This window comes from Lacerta agilis, chromosome 13, assembly GCF_009819535.1.
Source record: "Lacerta agilis isolate rLacAgi1 chromosome 13, rLacAgi1.pri, whole genome shotgun sequence".
Lineage (NCBI taxonomy): Eukaryota > Metazoa > Chordata > Lepidosauria > Squamata > Lacertidae > Lacerta > Lacerta agilis.
In genome coordinates this window covers 13,398,048-13,417,583 of record NC_046324.1, presented here as the reverse complement: position 1 = coordinate 13,417,583, position 19,536 = coordinate 13,398,048, and the positions used below count along the sequence as shown (strand labels likewise).

The window sequence follows — 19,536 nt, the reverse complement described above, 5'->3', positions numbered from 1 at the left end:
ATTTAAAGTGGTTGTTTTGTGCACTTTGGCATTAAACTAATAGCACATATAGAACTTCCCTTTATAAAAGCGTCTGAAACACATAATTGCATCTTTAATCCCCCCCATAAGATGTTAAATTTTCTCTACGACTGTCCAAACGGCTTTTTTTTTTTTTTTACATTCACCGTTCAAACGAAAACTTGCCTGTGCAGTTCAGAAATGTGCAGCTGGTTTGCTGCATTGCACAAACCTGTGCCACAAAAAGTGCCCTTGTATTTTGCGTCAGGCGATTTCTCCACGACCCGCGCAAGTTACCGGTAGTTTGGCATATATACACACACACGGGATACTCACTTCAATAGCCCATGCCAGTAAAGGAAAGGCATGAGATCAGCTTTCATGTGAAAACTTGTCAGCCGCTCCTTGCTCTGGTCAAAAGGAAATGTTTCTAAAGGCTGCGCGCTGTAATCAAATTCTGCCAGGATCGCGCGGTTGTAGTTGGTTACCAGGGGACAGGATGTGTATCCATCATACTACAAAACATTTTGTAGTGTGCAATTTACATAATGGAACAAAACAAAACAAAAACTTCACTTGAATATTGCAAAACAATTTCTCAGGTTCCCCCCACCCACCCAGAAGGATCCCTCCAGTCTGCTGATGTCCAAACTTTTTTCAAAGAGGGCCAGATTGATGAAGTGAAGGGCGGTGAGGGCCGACCTAAGTTTTTCCAAGACATTCCCCTCCGAAAATGGCGTCTTTGATTATTTTTCAGAAATCAGTCAAATGTCCTGGAAAACTGGCAATGGGGGTGAAATCGTAGACAAAATGCTTTTGCTGAAAAAGGTCAACAATTTCGGGGTCTTCCTTTAAAAACCTCAACAACTTTTGGGGTGTTCTGGTTTTTACTTTTTGAAATATAGCTAGCGCAGACTTTAGAACACGGGTTATCTGCTGGTGACAGTCTGTCCCTGTCAACTGTTTAGGAACAGCTTTTAGCATCATTTAAAAATTTTTTTTTAATGCAACTTAAATATCCCTGCCCACACAATATTTGAGGACGACCTGTGAACAAGGTGTTTTGAATTTGGGTGAGAACCTTTCCGATCTTTAATAAGATAAAGAATACTGCCTCAAAATATGTTACAAAACTTAATTCATTGCCCATTGATTCATTGATCTTTATTAAAAATATAATTCTTGATTAGAAGTGATAATACTACCCATTTAATGACAAATTAATTGAATTAACCAGCTTACCTTTTTAGTTGGAGGCTTGCCCTTCATTATGCAAGAAATGGTTTTATCAAGCACACCAGACTGGCCAGCTACAGAAGAGATAATGTTTTTTTTTTACATTAGTGCTGCAATGTTTTTCTTCCTGAAATAGGAACACTAGAGTCTAAAAATAAAATTCTATTTTTAAGTACTACCCCCCGAACCATTTCTCTGTGCATTCCTCTTAATTGTTTTCATTTATCATTATTTAAGCTATTCATAGACCACTTAATTGCCAAAGTTTCTAATTGGTGCTGTATTGCAATTACCTTTTCTGTCTCAATTTCCAAACGGACCAACACAGCTTCTTCTGTTAGAATATCCACTAATTTGTACCATAATTTAATCAGTGATAAAATAGATGGACCCTGGTCTAGCTAAAATTAGTTGTAAATAAGTCCTATTAATTCGTTCTAAGGCATGACTAATAAAGACCAATGCTTCCTTTTAATAGGGCAGATTAGAGAGAGCAGTTGTGTAGCTCAGGGGCAGAGCAGAGAAGACCTGAAGAAGACCTGAGATCTAATCTCTAGTATCTTTCAATTTAACAAAACTGGAGCTTCAGATAACAAAGGCTGGAAAGGCTGATATCCGAGGCCTTGAAAAAATTGGGTTGGAGTAGAACAAGTATGGGAAACCTCAGGCTCATGGACTAAATCTATTCTAACTCAGCTACATTAGTCAAAAAACAGTATTTTGAATGCATTATGAACATGCAACACCAGATGGCGCCAGAGAGCAAAAGAATTTCTGTGTGATTTTTCCATAGCGTTTTTTCCCTTTTGTTACAACGATTTAATTTCTGACTTTTAATACCTTTTTCCTGTGTGTAGATGCACCCTTGATAGGTCAAATAAACTTTAAAAAATCATTGCCTATTTCTGATCTTTCTGACATCAGATCCATAAAAGGCTTCTTCTATTTATAGGAAGCTTAAGACTCAATGTTTAAGGCAGGGGTTCCCAAACTAAGGCCCGGGGGCCAGATGCGGCCCAATCGCCTTCTAAATCTGGCCCGAGGACAGTCCAGGAATCAGCATGTTTTTACATGAGTAGAATGTGTCCTTTTATTTAAAATGCATCTCTGGGTTATTTGTGGGGCATAGGAATTCGTTCATATTTTTTTTTCAAAATATAGTCCGGCCCCCCACAAGGCCTGAGGGACAGTGGACCGGCCCCCTGCTGAAAAAGTTTGCTGACCCCTGGTTTAAGGCCAGCTTTGCAGCAAGCATTTATTATTATTTATTTCAGGTGTTTATATCCTGCTTTTCTTCAGATATCAAAAAGGTTGGCAAAGAGCGAAAAAGGCAAATAAAAATTAAATACAGTATTTATGTTAGCATTGAATTAGTTAACTGCAAAAGCCACTCTTACCTACAGCTGCAGCCGTCTTTGAAGTGGGGAGGTTAGTGCAGTCTCCGATCCCAAACACATTTGGGTATTTCTTGTGTTGCAACGTCTCCTTGTCTACATCGACCCAGCCCCCTGCATCTGAAACCGGACTGTTCAGAAGTACGTTTTGGGGTCCCATGGGGGGTGTGACATGAAGCATTTCGTACTGCATCCAGAGAAAGAGAAGAGAGTTCAAGCAGTGCAGGATTTACGTATAAGCTAAACAAGCTATAGCTCAGGGCCCCACTCTCTTGGGCCCCCCCCAAAAAAAAATTAAAGGGAAAAAAACCTGGATGTACATTTCCAAAATATAAGATAAAACCAAATCAAATAAAACCTACATACAGCAAAGGTATTTTGTGTTGTGTAGGCTCCTACTGGTTTTCCCAGCAGTAATGTATGGAAGTGAGAGCTGGACCATAAAGAAGACTGATCGCCGAAGAATTGATGCTTTTGAATTAAGGTGCTGGAGGAGACTCTTGAGAGTCCCATGGACTGCAAAAAGATCAAACTTATCCATCCTTAAAGAAATCAGCCCTGAGTGCTCCCTGGAAGGACAGATCCTGAAGTTGAGGCTCCAGTACTTTGGCCACCTCATGAGAAGAGAAGACTCCCTGGAAAAGACCCTGATGTTGGGAAAGATGGAGGGCACAAGGAGAAGGGGACGACAGAGGATGAGATGGTTGGACAGTGTTCTCGAAGCGACTAGCATGAGTTTGGCCAAACTGCGGGAGGCAGTGAAAGATAGGGGTGCCTGGCGTGCTCTGGTCCATGGGGTCATGAAGAGTCGGACATGACTGAACAACAACAGGCTCCTATGATGTAAGTAATGGGCCCCGCCTGCTAGCCTGCTCCCTAAAATATCACTGGTTTGCTCATTTCTATATATAGGATGCCTACATTCTGCATGTGCAAATGGCTTTAGATACCTATAGCATAAATTACCATATAGCATATATTCAACACAAAAAAGCGACAATTTGTTGTTGACAAAGGACAGCTGGACATATAAAGGGCCCCATTACCTTCAGTAGCTTAGGGCCACATCAAACCTAAATCCGGCCCTGAGTTCAAGCACAACTGTATATCTGATACTATAGATTAGCATGAGAGAGAGAGAATTTTCCCTGGCTAAGATGCATTTACGCGATTACAGCTGCAAGGATGTTGCTTACCCAGCGACGGAAAGAGAATAAGATGCCGACAAAAGCACGATACTTTAAAACTTTCTGTAATTCTTTTGATGTTGTAGAATTATGACCTTTATTAAATCTTATTTAGTGTATGATACTTTAAAATTCTGTTTAAAACCTTGATATAACTCGTTTGATGCTGTTTAATAATGATTTTCGTAAAATCTTAAATATTGAAACTTGACTGGTCTCCCTGGTTTACATCTGACACGCATCGTAGAAGCCCTGACATCAATTTCTAAAAGACTTCTAAAAGACTTTCAAGAAAAATTTCCAATGTGAAACTATTTTATCATTTAAGACTGTAATCCTTAACAGGATTGATATTACATTTGTTTTTACTTAGGAGTAAACGTATGTTTTTTGGTTAAAACTTCTGGCCAGAGTTCTTAATTGGATTCATTTCAGTGTATTTGGCAATAAGAACTCCAACTTCTTTTACGACAAAAGCGGACTGGCAGATGAAATTATTGGAGTAGATTGACTTTGAAAATCAGAAATCAGGAGGATCAAAACTTCAACAGAGAATGGGACAAATATAGATCATATTTAAAAGAACACTGGAAACACTTGAACTCTTTGGCAGGCTTTGAATAACTCTTGCAATGTTACAAAGACTCTGGATATTTTGGAGGACCGTAATTCGAAGGAACTATTAACATGCAGTGGATTAAGATATATAAAGGACCCGTGGAGCCGAGGAGGGAAGTCTCAGGATTCGGAGGAATCTTGTTTTATTTTAAGATGTTGAGGGGGAAAAGGATAATTGTGTGATTTATTTTGTCATACCCATAAAAATTATTTCAAAGAAAAAAGGAATTACCAGAGATGATTGTCGTGTTTTTAATATTTTGTTGGGAGCCACCCAGAGTGGCTGGGGAAACCCAGCCAGATGGGTGGGGTATAAATAAATAAAATAAGAATAGGAATAATTGTTGTTGTAATATTTATTTAGATGATAGATAGATAGATAGATAGATAGATAGATAGATAGATAGATGATAGATAGATAGATAGATAGATAGATAGATAGATAGATAGATAGATAGATAGATAGATAATGTCCTTATAAAGTCTCCCCCCACTTCTTTACCAAAGTGTGCCATAGCTGGAGAGGTCTGTTGCAATCTCATCCACATAGTTTAACCATCCCAGTGCTCAAAATTTGTTTGGTCAGTTTTTCAACTACACTGTATCAACCATTTTCACCTTCTCACATCACATACTTCGATCAACATTTTGATTCACTATTTCCTGCCTTTTCTAACAAACAGGAAACCAATCCAGTTCACAAACAGGAAAATCACGCTAGTCACAGTCATTCGCTTTGTACACAGATGCACCTGAAAATATCTCATTTTGCTGACCTGATAGACCTCCGTCTCCCCACTTTTGTCCAAGTTCTCAAAGACTGCTTCCTGTTTATCAGCTCGAACTTCAACGAGGTTGTACTTGTAGTTGACTGTAATGTCCCTCGATTTGATGATCTCTAGCAGAGCATCAGCATACTTCTGAACACCAAAAATCACTCCAAGGGCAGTATTGAAGATTATTTTGGCTTTTGGTCGTTTCCCAGTCTATCAAGAACGGGGTAAAGGATAATTCAAAAGTAATGGTTCAAAACCATGAGTGTCAAACCAGAAGCAGGAGACAGAATGCTACTTTGACAACACCCATCAAAGTAATCCAACATAATAATAATAATAATAATAATAATAATAATAATAATAATAATAATAATAATAATTTATTTATACCCCGCCCTTCCCCGCCAAACCGGGCTCAGGGCGGCTAACACTAATAAAATCACAGCAAAAACATAAAAAAATCATTAAAATACAGATTAAAATACAATTAAAAATTTAATCTAGACTGCAGCCTCATTTTTAAGTAGCCCACCAATCACACCAAAATAATGAAACATCATTTAGTACAACTTTTGGGGGGAAAGGGTGGAATTCAACATCGCACTATTGCGCACACACCATCTACAAAGCAAAGTGCATGTCTGTCTTCAAAACAATTGCTTTAGTCCTTTGCAAATATACGCAGACACAGCTGGGGAAAAAATGCAACTAATGAATCAACGTAATTGTTATAAAAATTCTAAGGTCTAAAACAGGGGTGTCCAACTTCCAAGAGACTGCGATCCACTCCCAAAGTTAAAAACTGGCAGTGATCTGGGGGGTTTAGGTCAAAGTTGTTGAGCTTTATTTTTAGGAAGGAAAGCCCTGTTTTTTGGGGTTCACATAAAAGTTGTTGAGCTTCTTTAGGGAAGAGGAAAGCGACATTGAGCTTTTTTTTAGGAAGGAAAGCCGTTTTTGGTGGTTCAGGTCATTTTAGGGGTGCAGGGCAAAGATGTTGAGGTTTTTTAAGGAGGGCCAAAGTTTTTTAAGGAGGGCCAAAGTTTTTTTCAGCTTCTTTGTGGGGAGCCACTGATCTGCCAGTGATCTACCACAGACGTCCAGTGATCTACCGGTAGATCACAATCTTCCTGTTGGACAAGCCTGGTCTAAAATATAAAATAAATGTACAAGGCAAACGCATACATAAGTATATAAGCCACCTGTCTGAAATAGTACAGGAGAACAATCCTAAAGCCATTTTGACTCTCCCAAATTGACCTCAAATAGGACCTCTGCAAAGAGGAAGGAAATGGCAAAAGCTTTCCAACCATCTTCTCACTGTAGGGGCTTACACCTCCCTCTTCAAATACAGTTTGGCAAGTATGTGTTAAGCTGAGCACATTATCATTATGTGTAAGAGATTCAGGAACTAAGTATTTACCATCCCAAAGGAATGGCCAGGCTACCCAGATAAAGCAACCAAGTAGGGCATTATCAGGTATCTTGGCAGGCAGGAGAGAAGCAACACTCAATTTTCTGCCTCCTCCTGTGATGTATGTATGATGTTTTGGGGTGGTGGTCTTGGGCTGGAGGGTGGACAATTTCAAAAGTCTATATAAGGGCTTGCGCACCATTGTTTGGGGTTCTCCTCCCTCCTGCGTGTGGTGAGTGGGGACCCTGTTGCAACAGTTCCTTGAATAAATATCAGGCTTACTAGCCGCTTTGCTTCTCAATATACTCTGGTTGGCCTCTGTTATTTCCTCCTACCAATAGGTAACTTACTTAAGGACTCTATAAGGGCTCTGGAATACACCATAAGGGAAAGCGAACAGTTTTTTCTTATAACATAATCAAGGGACACCCTCCCTGCCACCATCTCTCTCAGGAGAGGAGAGAGAAGTCCACCCTAATAGCTAAAAAGCTTTTGTGAACAGAGGCTGAGAGTCCCAGCAGTTTAAAAGAGCGTAATATCTGTGCAGATGAAGATCTGGCCCTTTTGCATTGCAAAGATCTTGCTATCAGCTCAAGCAACAACGCAGATCTATTAATTCTGCTGAGCCTCCAGCAGCAGATAGCGCATACCTTTCTCATGTACGCCTCTGACAAGTACATGATCTTTTGCGGCGCACCGGCACATTTCACGGGTGTGTTTGGAAAGGTGAAGATGGCATTTCCTTCCTGGAAATCTTGCAAAGCCTTCCAAGTTTTCTCCACGGTGTGAACGGAATAATTGGAACCTATTTTAGGAGTGCTGAAAGCTTCAGGCAAGCCCTTGATCTGCAACAAAACAAAATTAGCTGCTTAGTATTTAATTGTGTCAGGCGCGTGGGAAATGCAAATTGAGAGTGGCTTCTTTCCAGCTACGTTATTAAACCCGTTGAATATGGGAGGAAAGTGCCATCGTCAGTAACACAGTAACGCAATTCCTGTGGACTTTCTTGTGACCGAGATCGTGCTCAGAGCTATTACATCAGCATTTATCTTGATTCAGTACAGTGGGACATTGGTTTAAGAACAGCTTAGTTTATGAACAACTTGGATTAAGAACGTTGCAAACCCGGAACAAGGTGTTTTGGTTTGTGAACTTTGCTTTGAAATAAGAACATGTTCCGCTTCCTGTTGAGCGTGTTCCATTTGTAAACTAAGTCCCCCGCTATGGGAAAGCACGCCTTGGTTTAAGAACACTTTGGTTTAAGAACAGACTTCCAGAACAGATTAAGTTCGTAAACCAAGGTACCACTGTAACTGGTAAAATATTCAGATCAAATCTTCGCATAAACAACAAGGCATATTATTGTGTAATATGTCACATAGTGTCTCCTGGTTGGTATAGGCAAGCAATGAGTAACCTGCAGCTCTCTAGAGGTTGATAAACCACAACTCCCACCATCCACTGAGGCAGTGGGGCATTGGGCATCTTTTAACTAGAGGCAATATGAGTTACAGTCCAATAACATCCAGAGGGTCACAGGCTCCTGTTTCGGATATTAACTGGTCCTCAAATTACTGATGCCTCCCTGAATGTATGGAAGGCTATGGGGTCATAATTTGGTAAAAAATGCACATGCGTTGGAGATGCAATAGGGATATTGCTTCTCTAAAACTTGTTTTTTCAATGTCCTATATTGATAGTTTTTGGCAGAAGGTAACTGAAAACATCAACAGAAGTGAATGGAACAACCTTACATTTACAGAGCAAAATATCCTCTCAAATTATATACCCAGCACATGGAACCTTACAAAAGGACAATATGAGTGGACTCCCGGTGCCCTTACCACAGCAAAAAGACTGATCCTGATGAACTGGGAAAATAAAAATGCGGCTCCCTTCTATGACTGGATTGAAGACTTATACAAATTCGCAACATATGAATAACTTGCATATAAACACAGACTTGCCATGGACAAATTCAATGATATTTGGAATCCAATCTTACAAATACTGTAATAGGTTAAGATCTGGTGACGTACAATAGCAACCTCATAAAATATACAATTTCAGGGGTTTCCCCCTCCCCCCTTTGTTTTCCCTTCTGCACGGGTTCTGTTTCTCTTTTTCCTTTTCCCTTTTTTGTTTGTGTCTCACCATATTTGGTGCACATATAGTCATGTACTTTTTGAACTTTCAATAAAGATTTTTTAAAAACCTGCACATGGGTAAGTTAAAGAAGCCTTCCTCCACATAAAATGAGCTGTCTAAAACAGAGAGCAATTGACTTGTTTCTATTTTTTTAAAATAAAAGAGGTTGTATTATTGATGAGGGAAATGAAATTCGATTCTGGATGTATTTCTAAACATGTCCCAAATTCCACCATTAACTGTCATATTCCAACGCACTGCGGTTATTCTCTGATTTGAAGCAAAGCTCATTCATTCTCCCACTGATCCCATGCAGGAAGCGAGTGCTAGACCTTCGGATACATTCAGCTTCTTAAGATAGACCACCAGAGGGCCCCTGCAGGCGTCCTCTGTCAGCCTTCAGGAAATACATGCAACTTGTCTTGTCATGATCACCATCTGGAACAAACAGTCTGCATGCACACACTCCCAATTAAAAATAGTGCCCTCACAGCATCCAGACCCTGAACATCCTGGCCCCAGCCCATCACAGATTCTAGTACACTTTAAACCATTGAAACCGGTGGTATTCAAAGTGCAATAAACTCTGTGTTGGATTGTAGATACTGTAGTTTTCCATGTATAAGATGCTAATTTTTTCTATTATAAAAGAATGTTAAAAATTGGGGGTCATCTTATACACGGATAGTGCAGAGTGGGGACGGGCGACTGGTTTCAGCCACTGTGGCAATTGGGCGGGTGATTGGTGGCTGCTTGTGGTGAGCGGTCAGATGATTAGTGGCTTTGGCACTGCATGCGATTGTCAGTGTTGGAGTGTTGGTTAGGCGGGTCAGCGATTTATGGTAACCCCCCCCCCAAAAGAGTTCAACAACTCTGGGCAACCCCCCCCCCCATTTTCTTAATTTGGAATCCCCCAAAACAGGGGTTGTCTTATACACAGGGGCATGTTAAACACGGAAAAATGCGGTATTCTAAATGCACATTGGTCCCACACCTGCACGCAAATAACCGCAACGTTTTCCAGACTGAAATGCCTTCCGGGGATGAATTTTTTGTCCGCCCACCCCTGCCAGTTTTGGGAAACAATATAATGTCTCAAGGAAAAACCAAAACAATATTTTTCAATGGTGTTAGTTTTTCTAGCAGAAACATTTAGAATCTGGCCAGCGGTGAAGGTCTGGCCTTCTTTTAAGGCAATCTGACTCTCCAGAATCAGGAAGTGGATTTTCAGGGCACCGGAGTGAATTTCAGTGGGGCTTACTCTCTGGTAAGTGGGCACTGGGTAGCAGCAGCTTTCACCAACCTGGTGGACTGTTGATGTTTAACCTGGTGGACTGTTGATGTTTTGGACTTATCGCTTATCGCTTTTTAAATTAAATTTTATTAATATTCTGTTGGGAGCCGTCCAGAGTGGCTGGGGAAACCCACCCAGATGGGTGGGTTATGTATGTATGTATGTATGTATGTATGTATGTATAAACTTGCATACATTACATAAGCTACGGTATGTCATTTCACCGCAGCAGACGGCAAGTTTAATAATGCAATTTGCGGCAGGATTGCAGCAGAATGGAAGCGGCGCTGCATGAGACAAATGCAGGATGGGCAGTAAAATTATGCCCAAAGTAACTCTTTGTATCCTGCTTCACACCAGGGTTTTTTTTACCAGCAGAGAGTTGTTGTTGTTGTTTCTTAAATACCTTTTCAAAATGCAGCTGGAGCCCAAGGGCGATGATCAAATACTTGTAAGATATCTGTAATATAAGAAAGTCATTCATTACATTAAGCATCTTTGCCGATCTATGCTACAAAGCTGTTTTTTCATGAGCTACATTGACCAACCTTGGCCAATAACTTCTCTTTTTTTGTAATCATTTTTATTTGATTTTTCAAGTATAAATTTATAACAAAACCAAATACATTTCCACATACAGAGATTTCTCTGAACCTCGCGACTTCCCCCCATTTCCTCCATGGGTCCTAATGACCAAGAACTTCTCAAAAGCAACTTGACCTGAAGCAGACTTAACTCATAACTCAAGTCAATAAATACCAGCACCTGTGAGCAGGGCTAATATTGGACGCAACTGCTTGTCTCTAGCCCAAGTTTCCAATGTTCTCCATCAAGGTAAAGTACGGAGCTTTAGTTTTTGTAGTAACGAGGATTAAATGAAGAGGCAGCTGAGAGCTTAATACGTGTGTTACCTTTTGGTCGTTCTCCAAATGGACACAGTTCTTGTCTGGATCCAGCTTCTGCACTCTGGATTGGATCCACTTTACACCGGAAGGAATCACACTTGCCGTTGGACGGGAACAGGGTGCCAGTGGTTTTGCTCCTGCCCCGACCAAAGTCCAGAGCGGCTGATAATAGTGCTTCTGAAAGACAACAGCAGAAGCCACACAGCCTGAGCATTGGAGGGACTTCTTTCAAATGTCAGCTAAGTAGGTGTGATAAGAAAGGAGCATCTGTACCTCAGTGCTCAAATTGTAACATCTCCAGTTACCGTAATAATCTTTAGTATGGGGGCTAGTAAACATCTGTCTTTAGCAGCCCACTGCCCATAATAAACAATACAGGGTAACAGTAGGGATGTGGAAATCTGTCAATGTTTGTTTCTCTCTATTTCTCATTTTTCCACATTGCAAATTAATTTTTTAAGTCCTTATGAAAATTCATCAGTATTCAATGTGAATTTATCCTAACATATGCACTTGTATGCAATTTTGCTCATTATATATTTTTGCAAAGCAATTTCCCCTAATGTATTTTTGGATGTTATTTTCACTAACATGGGCATTTTTTATACATGCTTTATTCTAACGTGTGCAGTTTTGTACACAATAGGCGGCTGGAGAACAGCAGAGCAAAATTCAGAGAAGTGCAAATTCTGATGGATCGCTGCGTTTTGGTTCTCACATTGTGCAAGTTACAATGATTTGTCTTTAAGAGTGTACTGAATCAAATGTATCCCTTCTCCCTAGCCTACAGCTGGATGTGTGCTCCGACTCCATATAGGGCAGCTGCGGATTATGTTCACCACCTGGCGACAAATTTTAATATTTCAAAATGCGTACACACAGCCCAAGTCCTGGATGTTCTATTTCTAGATTAGAACAACAACCCACATCCACTTGATCTTTCCAGGTCAAGAAGTATTTGCTGTTCTGGATGCAATGCAAAAAGGCAGGAATGTTGCAGCCCCCAAAGTATCAAAAATGAAGGCCAAAACTGAGGCAATTTATACGTGGGTGAGCAGCATTCAATCCTACCCTGTTAACAGGAGAACGTCTTGTTTCAGGCAGAAATGATTTGAGGGCGACTCTCTCTGACTGATTGCTTAAAATCCTGCCACGGAGTGTTGTTCTTTAATTTTTTTAAATCGTTTTTATTTGATTTTACAAATGAAAATCTGTAAGAATACCAAATAGATATCTGTATATAGAGATTTCTCTGAATCGCAAGACCATCCCCATCCCCTCCATGGGTCCTATTGTCAACATTTCCAACTACATATTATTTCACAGTCTATATTTTGTATCTGTCTGTATTGTCCATCGTATTTGTTACATTACAAGTGTTATTAGACTCCTGCTAATGTTCTCATCTGCTTACAAACTTTGCACAGTAAAATTCTCCCCCAGCAGACCTAGCATCACCTACTGGTAATTGTAATTATGCAAATTGCTTTTATTTAGCAAATTTATATACACCCCACCCCTGCTCAGCCGTGAGAGAGAACCTCTCAAGATTATTCTGTCTGGAATGCCTGTGGGAGAAGACTGTGATGCATGGGAGTTAACTATTAATATTAGGAACTTGCTGCCCACTGAGATGGAGGCAGGAGGAGAAGAGGGAGAGCCACATTTTTACCTCACTGGGCTCAACAACTGCCACATTGCCAGCTCCAACTTTTCGCTTCATCCGTGCGCTCATGGAGACCCCACCGGTGCCACCTCCTAGCACAAGCACCTCGTAGTAATCCTTCGAAGCAGACCTGGCCGTGGTGTGCAACTGAGACGATCTCATTTTCTGAACCCCCTGCCTCAGCAAAGGCACCATGGGACGCACACCGGCACACGAAGACACGAATCCAACTGTTGCCATCTTGGGCCAGCATCAAATCTGCGAAGCGATAAGGAGAGATGTGAGCGTTGAAAAGGAACGTTGGTTTTCGTTACCGTTTGGGTACTGTCAGGGACCGTGCTGAGGAGGGCTGCATTCCTCTTTATCCTGATCCTGAATCTTCCCAGGAGCAGGAAGACAGTATAGATTTGGAGCAGTGGTTTGCAGAGGGGCATAGTTCAGAAGGCAGAAGCTGGGAAACACTGGATGGGGAACAGCTAGCAAAAGAAACACTAGAAGAGAGAGAGAGTTAACAGATTCACGGTCTCTGGATAGCATCCACCCCCCTTCCCCAAAGTCCCAGAGAGCCCAGAAAGTGGCAGAACAGAAAACACAGTGGCTCCAAGGTCAGGTTACAAGACGTAGAAGTTACGTAGGTTAATAGGGACGGAGGGGGGAGTGAACTTAATTGGGAGCACCACCATTTCTAGGAGATGTGTTCTTTGTTCTCTCGCTGTGATTATTAAAGTTTCTAACTGGTAAGAAGACTTCTTTTCCTTTGATCTGCTTATCTACTGCCACAGGGGGGAGATGGCCGATTCCCTGAAGCCTGACAGGTACCGTTCCTATCACAGGTTCTGTGGGTAGAGCCATGAGTGCAAGCTGCCCTAAGGCGATATACAAACAGCTGTTGATAACCCAGAATACTCAGGTGCCGTGTCAAAGGTCACATCTACAACGTTCCTTTAAAGAATCCTTATACCACTTTAAGAGCCAGGGCTTACCCCCCAAAGAATCCTGGGAAGTGTAGTTTGTTAAGCAGGTTGGGCATTTTAACTCTATGAAGGGTGAACTACATTTCCCAGGATTCTTTCAGTGAAAGCAATACATATTTATTTATTTATTTATTTAAGAAATAATTTTTATTTGATTTTACAAGTGTAGAGTTATAACAATACCAAATATATATCCATATTTAGAGATTTCTCTAAATCTCCAGACTTCCCACCCTCCCCTCCATGGGTCCCATTGTTAATATTTTCAACTGCATATTATTTTATAATCTATATTTTGTGTCTGTCCATATTATTTGTTACATTACAAGTGTTATTAAAATCTTGCTAATGTTTTCATCTGCTTACAGTGGTCTCCTGAATAAATTATATATTTCCCTCCATTCTTTCTTGAAGTTTTTGTCTTCTTGGCTCCTGAGCCTTCCGGTCAGTTTTGCCATTTCGGCGTAGTCCAACAGCTTAGTTTGCCATTCTTCTCTACTACCAGAAAGAACTACAGTGGTACCTCTGGTTGGTTTCTCCAATATACATGTGTTTGTATGCAATTTTGCTTAAGATACATTCCCATTTTTGCAAAGCAAATGCCATGAATATAATGCATTTTTAATGTAGTTTTCACTAAGCATTTCAATGCACACTTTATCCCACACATACAAGCATTTGTGTCCACATTACTTGGCTGGAGAACTGCATTCCAAAAGTCAAAGAAGTGTGAAATTGAAAGGATGATTATATTTTTGCTTGTGTGTTTCAGAAAAGTTGGGTTGTGCAGATTTACGGTACTTTTAAATGCAAACAATCAAATTTATCCCCCGTCTATAGTTTGGATGCAGTGCTAAATCATAGCTTACTGTTGCAAGAATGAGGCTCAGCAAGCATTGGGCTGACATGCTCTCCCCTTCCTTCAGCGGAGCAGCTGCAAGGGTGAGTTTAAAAATTGTCCCTTTCATTTTAAGTTCACTGCACTTTGCAGATGAAATAAACAAGTACTTCCTTTTATCTGTCCAGTGTCCAGTTTCGTTGGATGCCCCCAAATTCCAATTTTATGAAAGTGGAGAGAAAATTCTCCATATTCACTTTCACCAACACACACACACACACACACACACACACACCATTTATTTACATTTATACATTTTTAAATTCTTTTTATTTTGACAAAGTAATATAATAAATAAAAATAAAAATGTGCACCCCGCCACCGAGGCCATCCCATCGTAGCTATCCAACCTCCCAAAATTTCAACGCGTCTTGCAATGGTGTGAACCCTTTCCGTTTTAACAGTACAAATTCTAAAAACACCTTCCATATCTCCTCAGAATCATTTCTCCTGCATTTTCCCCATCTTACCTTAATGGCACATGTTAATTTATCGTTAATATCTATATCCCACACCTCTTTATACCATTCTTCCATTTTATATTCTGCTTGCCCCTTCCACTTCCTGGCTATAATACCGGTAATTCGTGCGGCTGTCAATAAATTTGTGAGCAAGTCCTTCCTAGCCTGCGAACCTCCCCCCCCCCCATCGTAAATTGATAATAGTGCTACTGGACTTTGGGTCAGCTTTAACCCAGTGATTTCTGTTATCTCCTTAAACACCCTTTGCCATATATATATATATATATATATATATATATATATATATATATATATATATGTGTGTGTGTGTGTGTGTGTATGTATGTATATATATATATATATATATATATATATATATATATATATAGTATAATATGTATTTCCATCCCCACCACACATGAACATAATTTTATACACTCTGTCGCATTCCCACTCCTTTACTCATCTTTTATTCAACTGAAAAAGTCATGAATGTCAAAACTTTTCCTCCCAGGGGAGTTGCTCGCTATTGTTCTCTTTTCCCTCTGCCACCCGCGCTGCAGAATTCTCCCGACCGGAAGAGGTTGGGGAAAGTGGATGACGTTCAGTGAAATTTCGCAAGGCTGCTATATTTGATATACACAGAGTGTTCATGTTGTATACTCGGGACAAATGACTCAGCTCTTTCGACTGTTTCCTTCTCCTTTCCCGTCGCAGGCTTTGCAAAGTAGGCTAAGAGATCTTTTGCCACCCACCTCGCATCCACCCCCCTGAATTTAATCCCTTAAAAGTTGGTGGCAAAGAGACTATCTGGTGGCTAAAACAAGAGTCTTGTGGCACCTTAAAGGCTATCCCAAATTTATTATGCCCGAAGCTTTTGTGGACTGCAGTCGGCTTCATTAGTCATATCGGATGAAGGAAGTAGATTCTAGTCTGTGTTGTTTTTGCTGCAAAAAGCCAGCACAATGTTTAAGAGGCCATTAGTTCTGCTCAATTCTGGATAAGCCACAAAATAAACAAATTTAGCAGCACTAATGACCCAAACTTAATGGAATGGCAGCAAATCTATGCATTTAAAGCAGGGTTGGGGCTGGGCGAGGGGTCCAATTTTCAGACTGGGAAAGGTAATGGAAAACTGACATACATTTTTCGGCGTGCTGTACGCTGAAAGAAAACAAATGTGAAAATGATGTACCAATAGTATTTGACTCCTAGGAAACTAGCAAAAATGTATAAGACAGGTACCAACATCTGCTGGAAATGTAAAGAAAAAGGCACATTTTATCATATATGGTGGAAGTGTAAGGTAAAAAAAAAAAAAGCATTCTGGGAAATGATATATAATGAGTTGAAAAAATGTTTAAACTAGATTTTATTTTAAAAAACAACAACCAGAGGCATTTCTATTAGGAATTGCAGGTGCCGATATTCCAAAGGAGCAGAAAAGACTTCTTATGTGACGTCAACTGCACAGATGTTACTATCTCAGAAATGGAAAGAAAACAAAGTCCTTACGAGAGAAGAATAGCAAATTAAGCTGTTGGACTAAGCCAAAATGGCAAAAATTGAGTGGAAGGCTCAGGAACCAGGAAGACCAAAACTTTAATCAGGAATTGGGGGGGGGGGAATTATAGTTTATCTTGGAGACCACTGTAAGCAGATGAAAACATTAGCAGGATTGCAATAACACTTGTAATGTAGCAAGTTCTATGGGGATAAAGGAGTGACTTAAAATATAGACTACTGAATAATATACAGTTGAAAAGGATGACAATAGGACCCATGGAGGGGAAGGCTGGAAGTCCAGAGATTCGGAGGAATCTTTAAATGTGGGTGTGTATGGTTGTATTGTTATAATTTTATACTCGTAAAATCAAATATTTTTTTTTAATTCCCGCATTGCAGGGGGCTGGACTAGATGATGCTCAGAGTCCTTTCCAACCCTACAATTCTATGATTCTATGATTCTACGTGACTGAAGCCATTTTGACCAGATTACTGAACAGAGGGGAAATGTCCCTTGGCTGGGTGCTGATTTGAACATGGATGCTGTTTGCCGATGGGGAAAAGAAATATATTTTACTTTTCTTCATCCATCTCATTAGAACCGCAAGGCCATGTTTAGGGGAAACAATGTGTTTTGTATGTGCTTTGATTTGCAGAATGCACACACACACACAAATTATTAGGTGGTCTGCTGAGATTTCCCAGTGATTTTAAAGTGGCACCCTCCAAAAGGAAGACCATTGTGTTAGATGTGGAAATTATAGTTTAGCCAGGCGTTGGCATACCACGCCGCTCTTATCAAGATAGAATAATTAATATACAGTGTTGGCATACCACACTAAATTAGGTAAGCTACAGAGCTTCATTTGGCATACCATTTGGCTCTGTGGGCACCAAGTTGGGAAACACATGTTTAGGCAGAGCAGGAGAACAAAGGAATAGGTGGAAAAGTACTGGAGATCATGAGGTGTTTAGAGGAGGGGGTGAGTGATAGAGCTGTAAGCATGCATCAGGTCACGTACTGGATGAAGGGAGGAAAAGGTGTGTTATTAGGAGGGGCTTTCCATATTAGGTATCAGAAGGCACACCTTTCCTTATTTGGTCTTTGGAGTTCTCTGTGTATGTTAATGGTTAACCTAGCTGTGAGTTTTCAATAAAAGGAGCCCCCTAGAATGCTCTGGGCGGCCTTCCCTTCACATCATCCTGTTCATCGCGTCAGTTAATTTCCCACGATCAACAATATCTAATATTGGCTTTAATATCTAATATTCCATAACAACATCTGGTGACCCCGACGTGATAAGCTGAACACTCACTCAAAGGCAGGGTAAAGCCTTTTGGATCCACAGCTCAAGAGCTCCCGGTGAGTATGCAGACATTAGGAATTCAGGTATAGAAGCATGCAGAAAGTTTAGTCATTAAGATTTTTAGTCAGGCAGGAATTCAGGAAGCAGTTCTCATAGCTAAATCTTTTGTTATGGGATGTTTTCATGCAGGGATGTTATTGAGAAGATGGGTCATTCATCCAGTAGATTTCAAGGCACCCCCATCAGATTTCTCACTCCCAGAAAAAGGGGTCTCTCCCCCTTCGCTCTCAAAACTGCAGTTAGAGCCTCAGAGAGAATTTTTGGTCACAGATCGGAAACCTACCCCTCCTCCTGTGCCATTAGTCTCCGAGGCAACAGTTTTGCCAGCTAATTCTCCAGGAGCAATTAGAATGGGTTTTAGGACAGAGCAATTGATAGGGACGCTTACTGCTGCGGAACTTGTTTCATGGGTTGTAGATGCCCAGGGGCAAATTCAGTATCAGTGGGCTCCTGTATCTTATCAGGTTTTGAGAGAGCAGAAGACTAGCTTAGTGGAAACAGGCTTGAATTCTTCATTTACACAGGGAGATTCTCTGCTCCCAACAGAAGGGGATGTTAACCCTTCGCTCTCAGATTTGCATGTAATAGCATTTCAGAGAGCTAAGTCATCAGTTTCTTTGCCTCTAAAGGAGTCAATGAGAGCTGAGGCACTGAGATTCAGGAAAGGGTTAAAAGCAGAGCTTCAGTCTTTCCCCACTATGCAGGTAGGAGTGTCTTGAAAAGGCAAGGAGGAAGCAGGGCAAGCAGACAGCTGGCAGGAATTGTTTAAGGGAATTCTGTTTGTTGGTTTTGATATTATTGCTTTTGTTATTGTTGCTGCTGCCAGAAGCACATGGTAGCCAATCCCCCTTGCTACCTCTTGTTTTGTAATACCTGGCCTTTTAAGAAAGTTATTTTGAAGAAAGGTTTTTGTTGGGCAATGCAAATGAGGGTGGCTGAGAAACAAAGGCAGCTTCCCCCTCCCCTCCTGTGAGTGGGGGGGGGGGAGGGCTAGTTTTGAAATGGCATGGTTTGGCTTTTCCCACGTGTTTGAATCTCTTTGTTTGAATTTCTCTTAAATTTCTTTTAGACTTCAAGGTTTTTTGATTGTTGCTATTACCGGTAACTGAAAGGCACATTCAGAGAAATTTTCATTTTAGGGGACCCTGAGGCAAGGCAGAATAAGGTTTGGGAAACCTTCCTTTAAAGAGATTGCAGGATAGGTGAGAAGGAGCTTATAGGAATGGTAGTGTAGGAGTAGAATTAATTAGGAAGATAGATTTTCCATGGGGTTGTTATTCTTATGCCATCTCTATTAAAGGGACTCTTGCCAAAACATACTTATTAAATGGCAGGTCTTTTTGAGGTATGCTAATCTCTGCCAAGCAGTGGCCCCCAGATTGGCCCATTAAAGACTCAACTTTAGTCTGGGGTATCTGAGGAACTCAAAAAGCACATTGCAGTACTTCCCATTCATGTTAACTTGTGGGGAAGGGACTTAATGAAGCAGTTCAATGAAAAGTTAGTAATAAGTTAATTGTAGATGACTAGAGTTTAGTAAAAAGTTATTTATAGATAATTAGAGAACAATCATAGGTCTTTCTAAGCTCACTGCCTACCTATAGTGTAATGTTTCACAGACTCTACTTGAGAAAAACAGTTACAATTTATTCAGGAGAAGTAATTAATTCTTAAAGCATTGGTAATTAATGATAT

At 40.5% G+C, this 19,536-nt stretch overlaps 1 protein-coding gene across 2 annotated transcripts in view; it reads right to left on the bottom strand.

Annotated features, from left to right (window-relative positions):
- SQOR (sulfide quinone oxidoreductase) overlaps positions 1 to 19,536 on the bottom strand; it is a 31,238-nt gene that overhangs the window by 1,175 nt on the left and 10,527 nt on the right. For both annotated transcript variants that reach the window (XM_033167303.1, XM_033167304.1), the window contains exons 2-9: positions 12,642 to 12,893; positions 10,976 to 11,146; positions 10,471 to 10,524; positions 7,273 to 7,467; positions 5,212 to 5,421; positions 2,634 to 2,817; positions 1,243 to 1,310; positions 337 to 515 (exon numbers count right to left, since the gene is read on the bottom strand). In XM_033167303.1, the coding sequence (XP_033023194.1) occupies positions 337 to 515; positions 1,243 to 1,310; positions 2,634 to 2,817; positions 5,212 to 5,421; positions 7,273 to 7,467; positions 10,471 to 10,524; positions 10,976 to 11,146; positions 12,642 to 12,875 (1,295 nt within the window). In that variant the 5' untranslated portion in view covers positions 12,876 to 12,893. The remainder of the gene's footprint in view (positions 1 to 336; positions 516 to 1,242; positions 1,311 to 2,633; positions 2,818 to 5,211; positions 5,422 to 7,272; positions 7,468 to 10,470; positions 10,525 to 10,975; positions 11,147 to 12,641; positions 12,894 to 19,536) is intronic.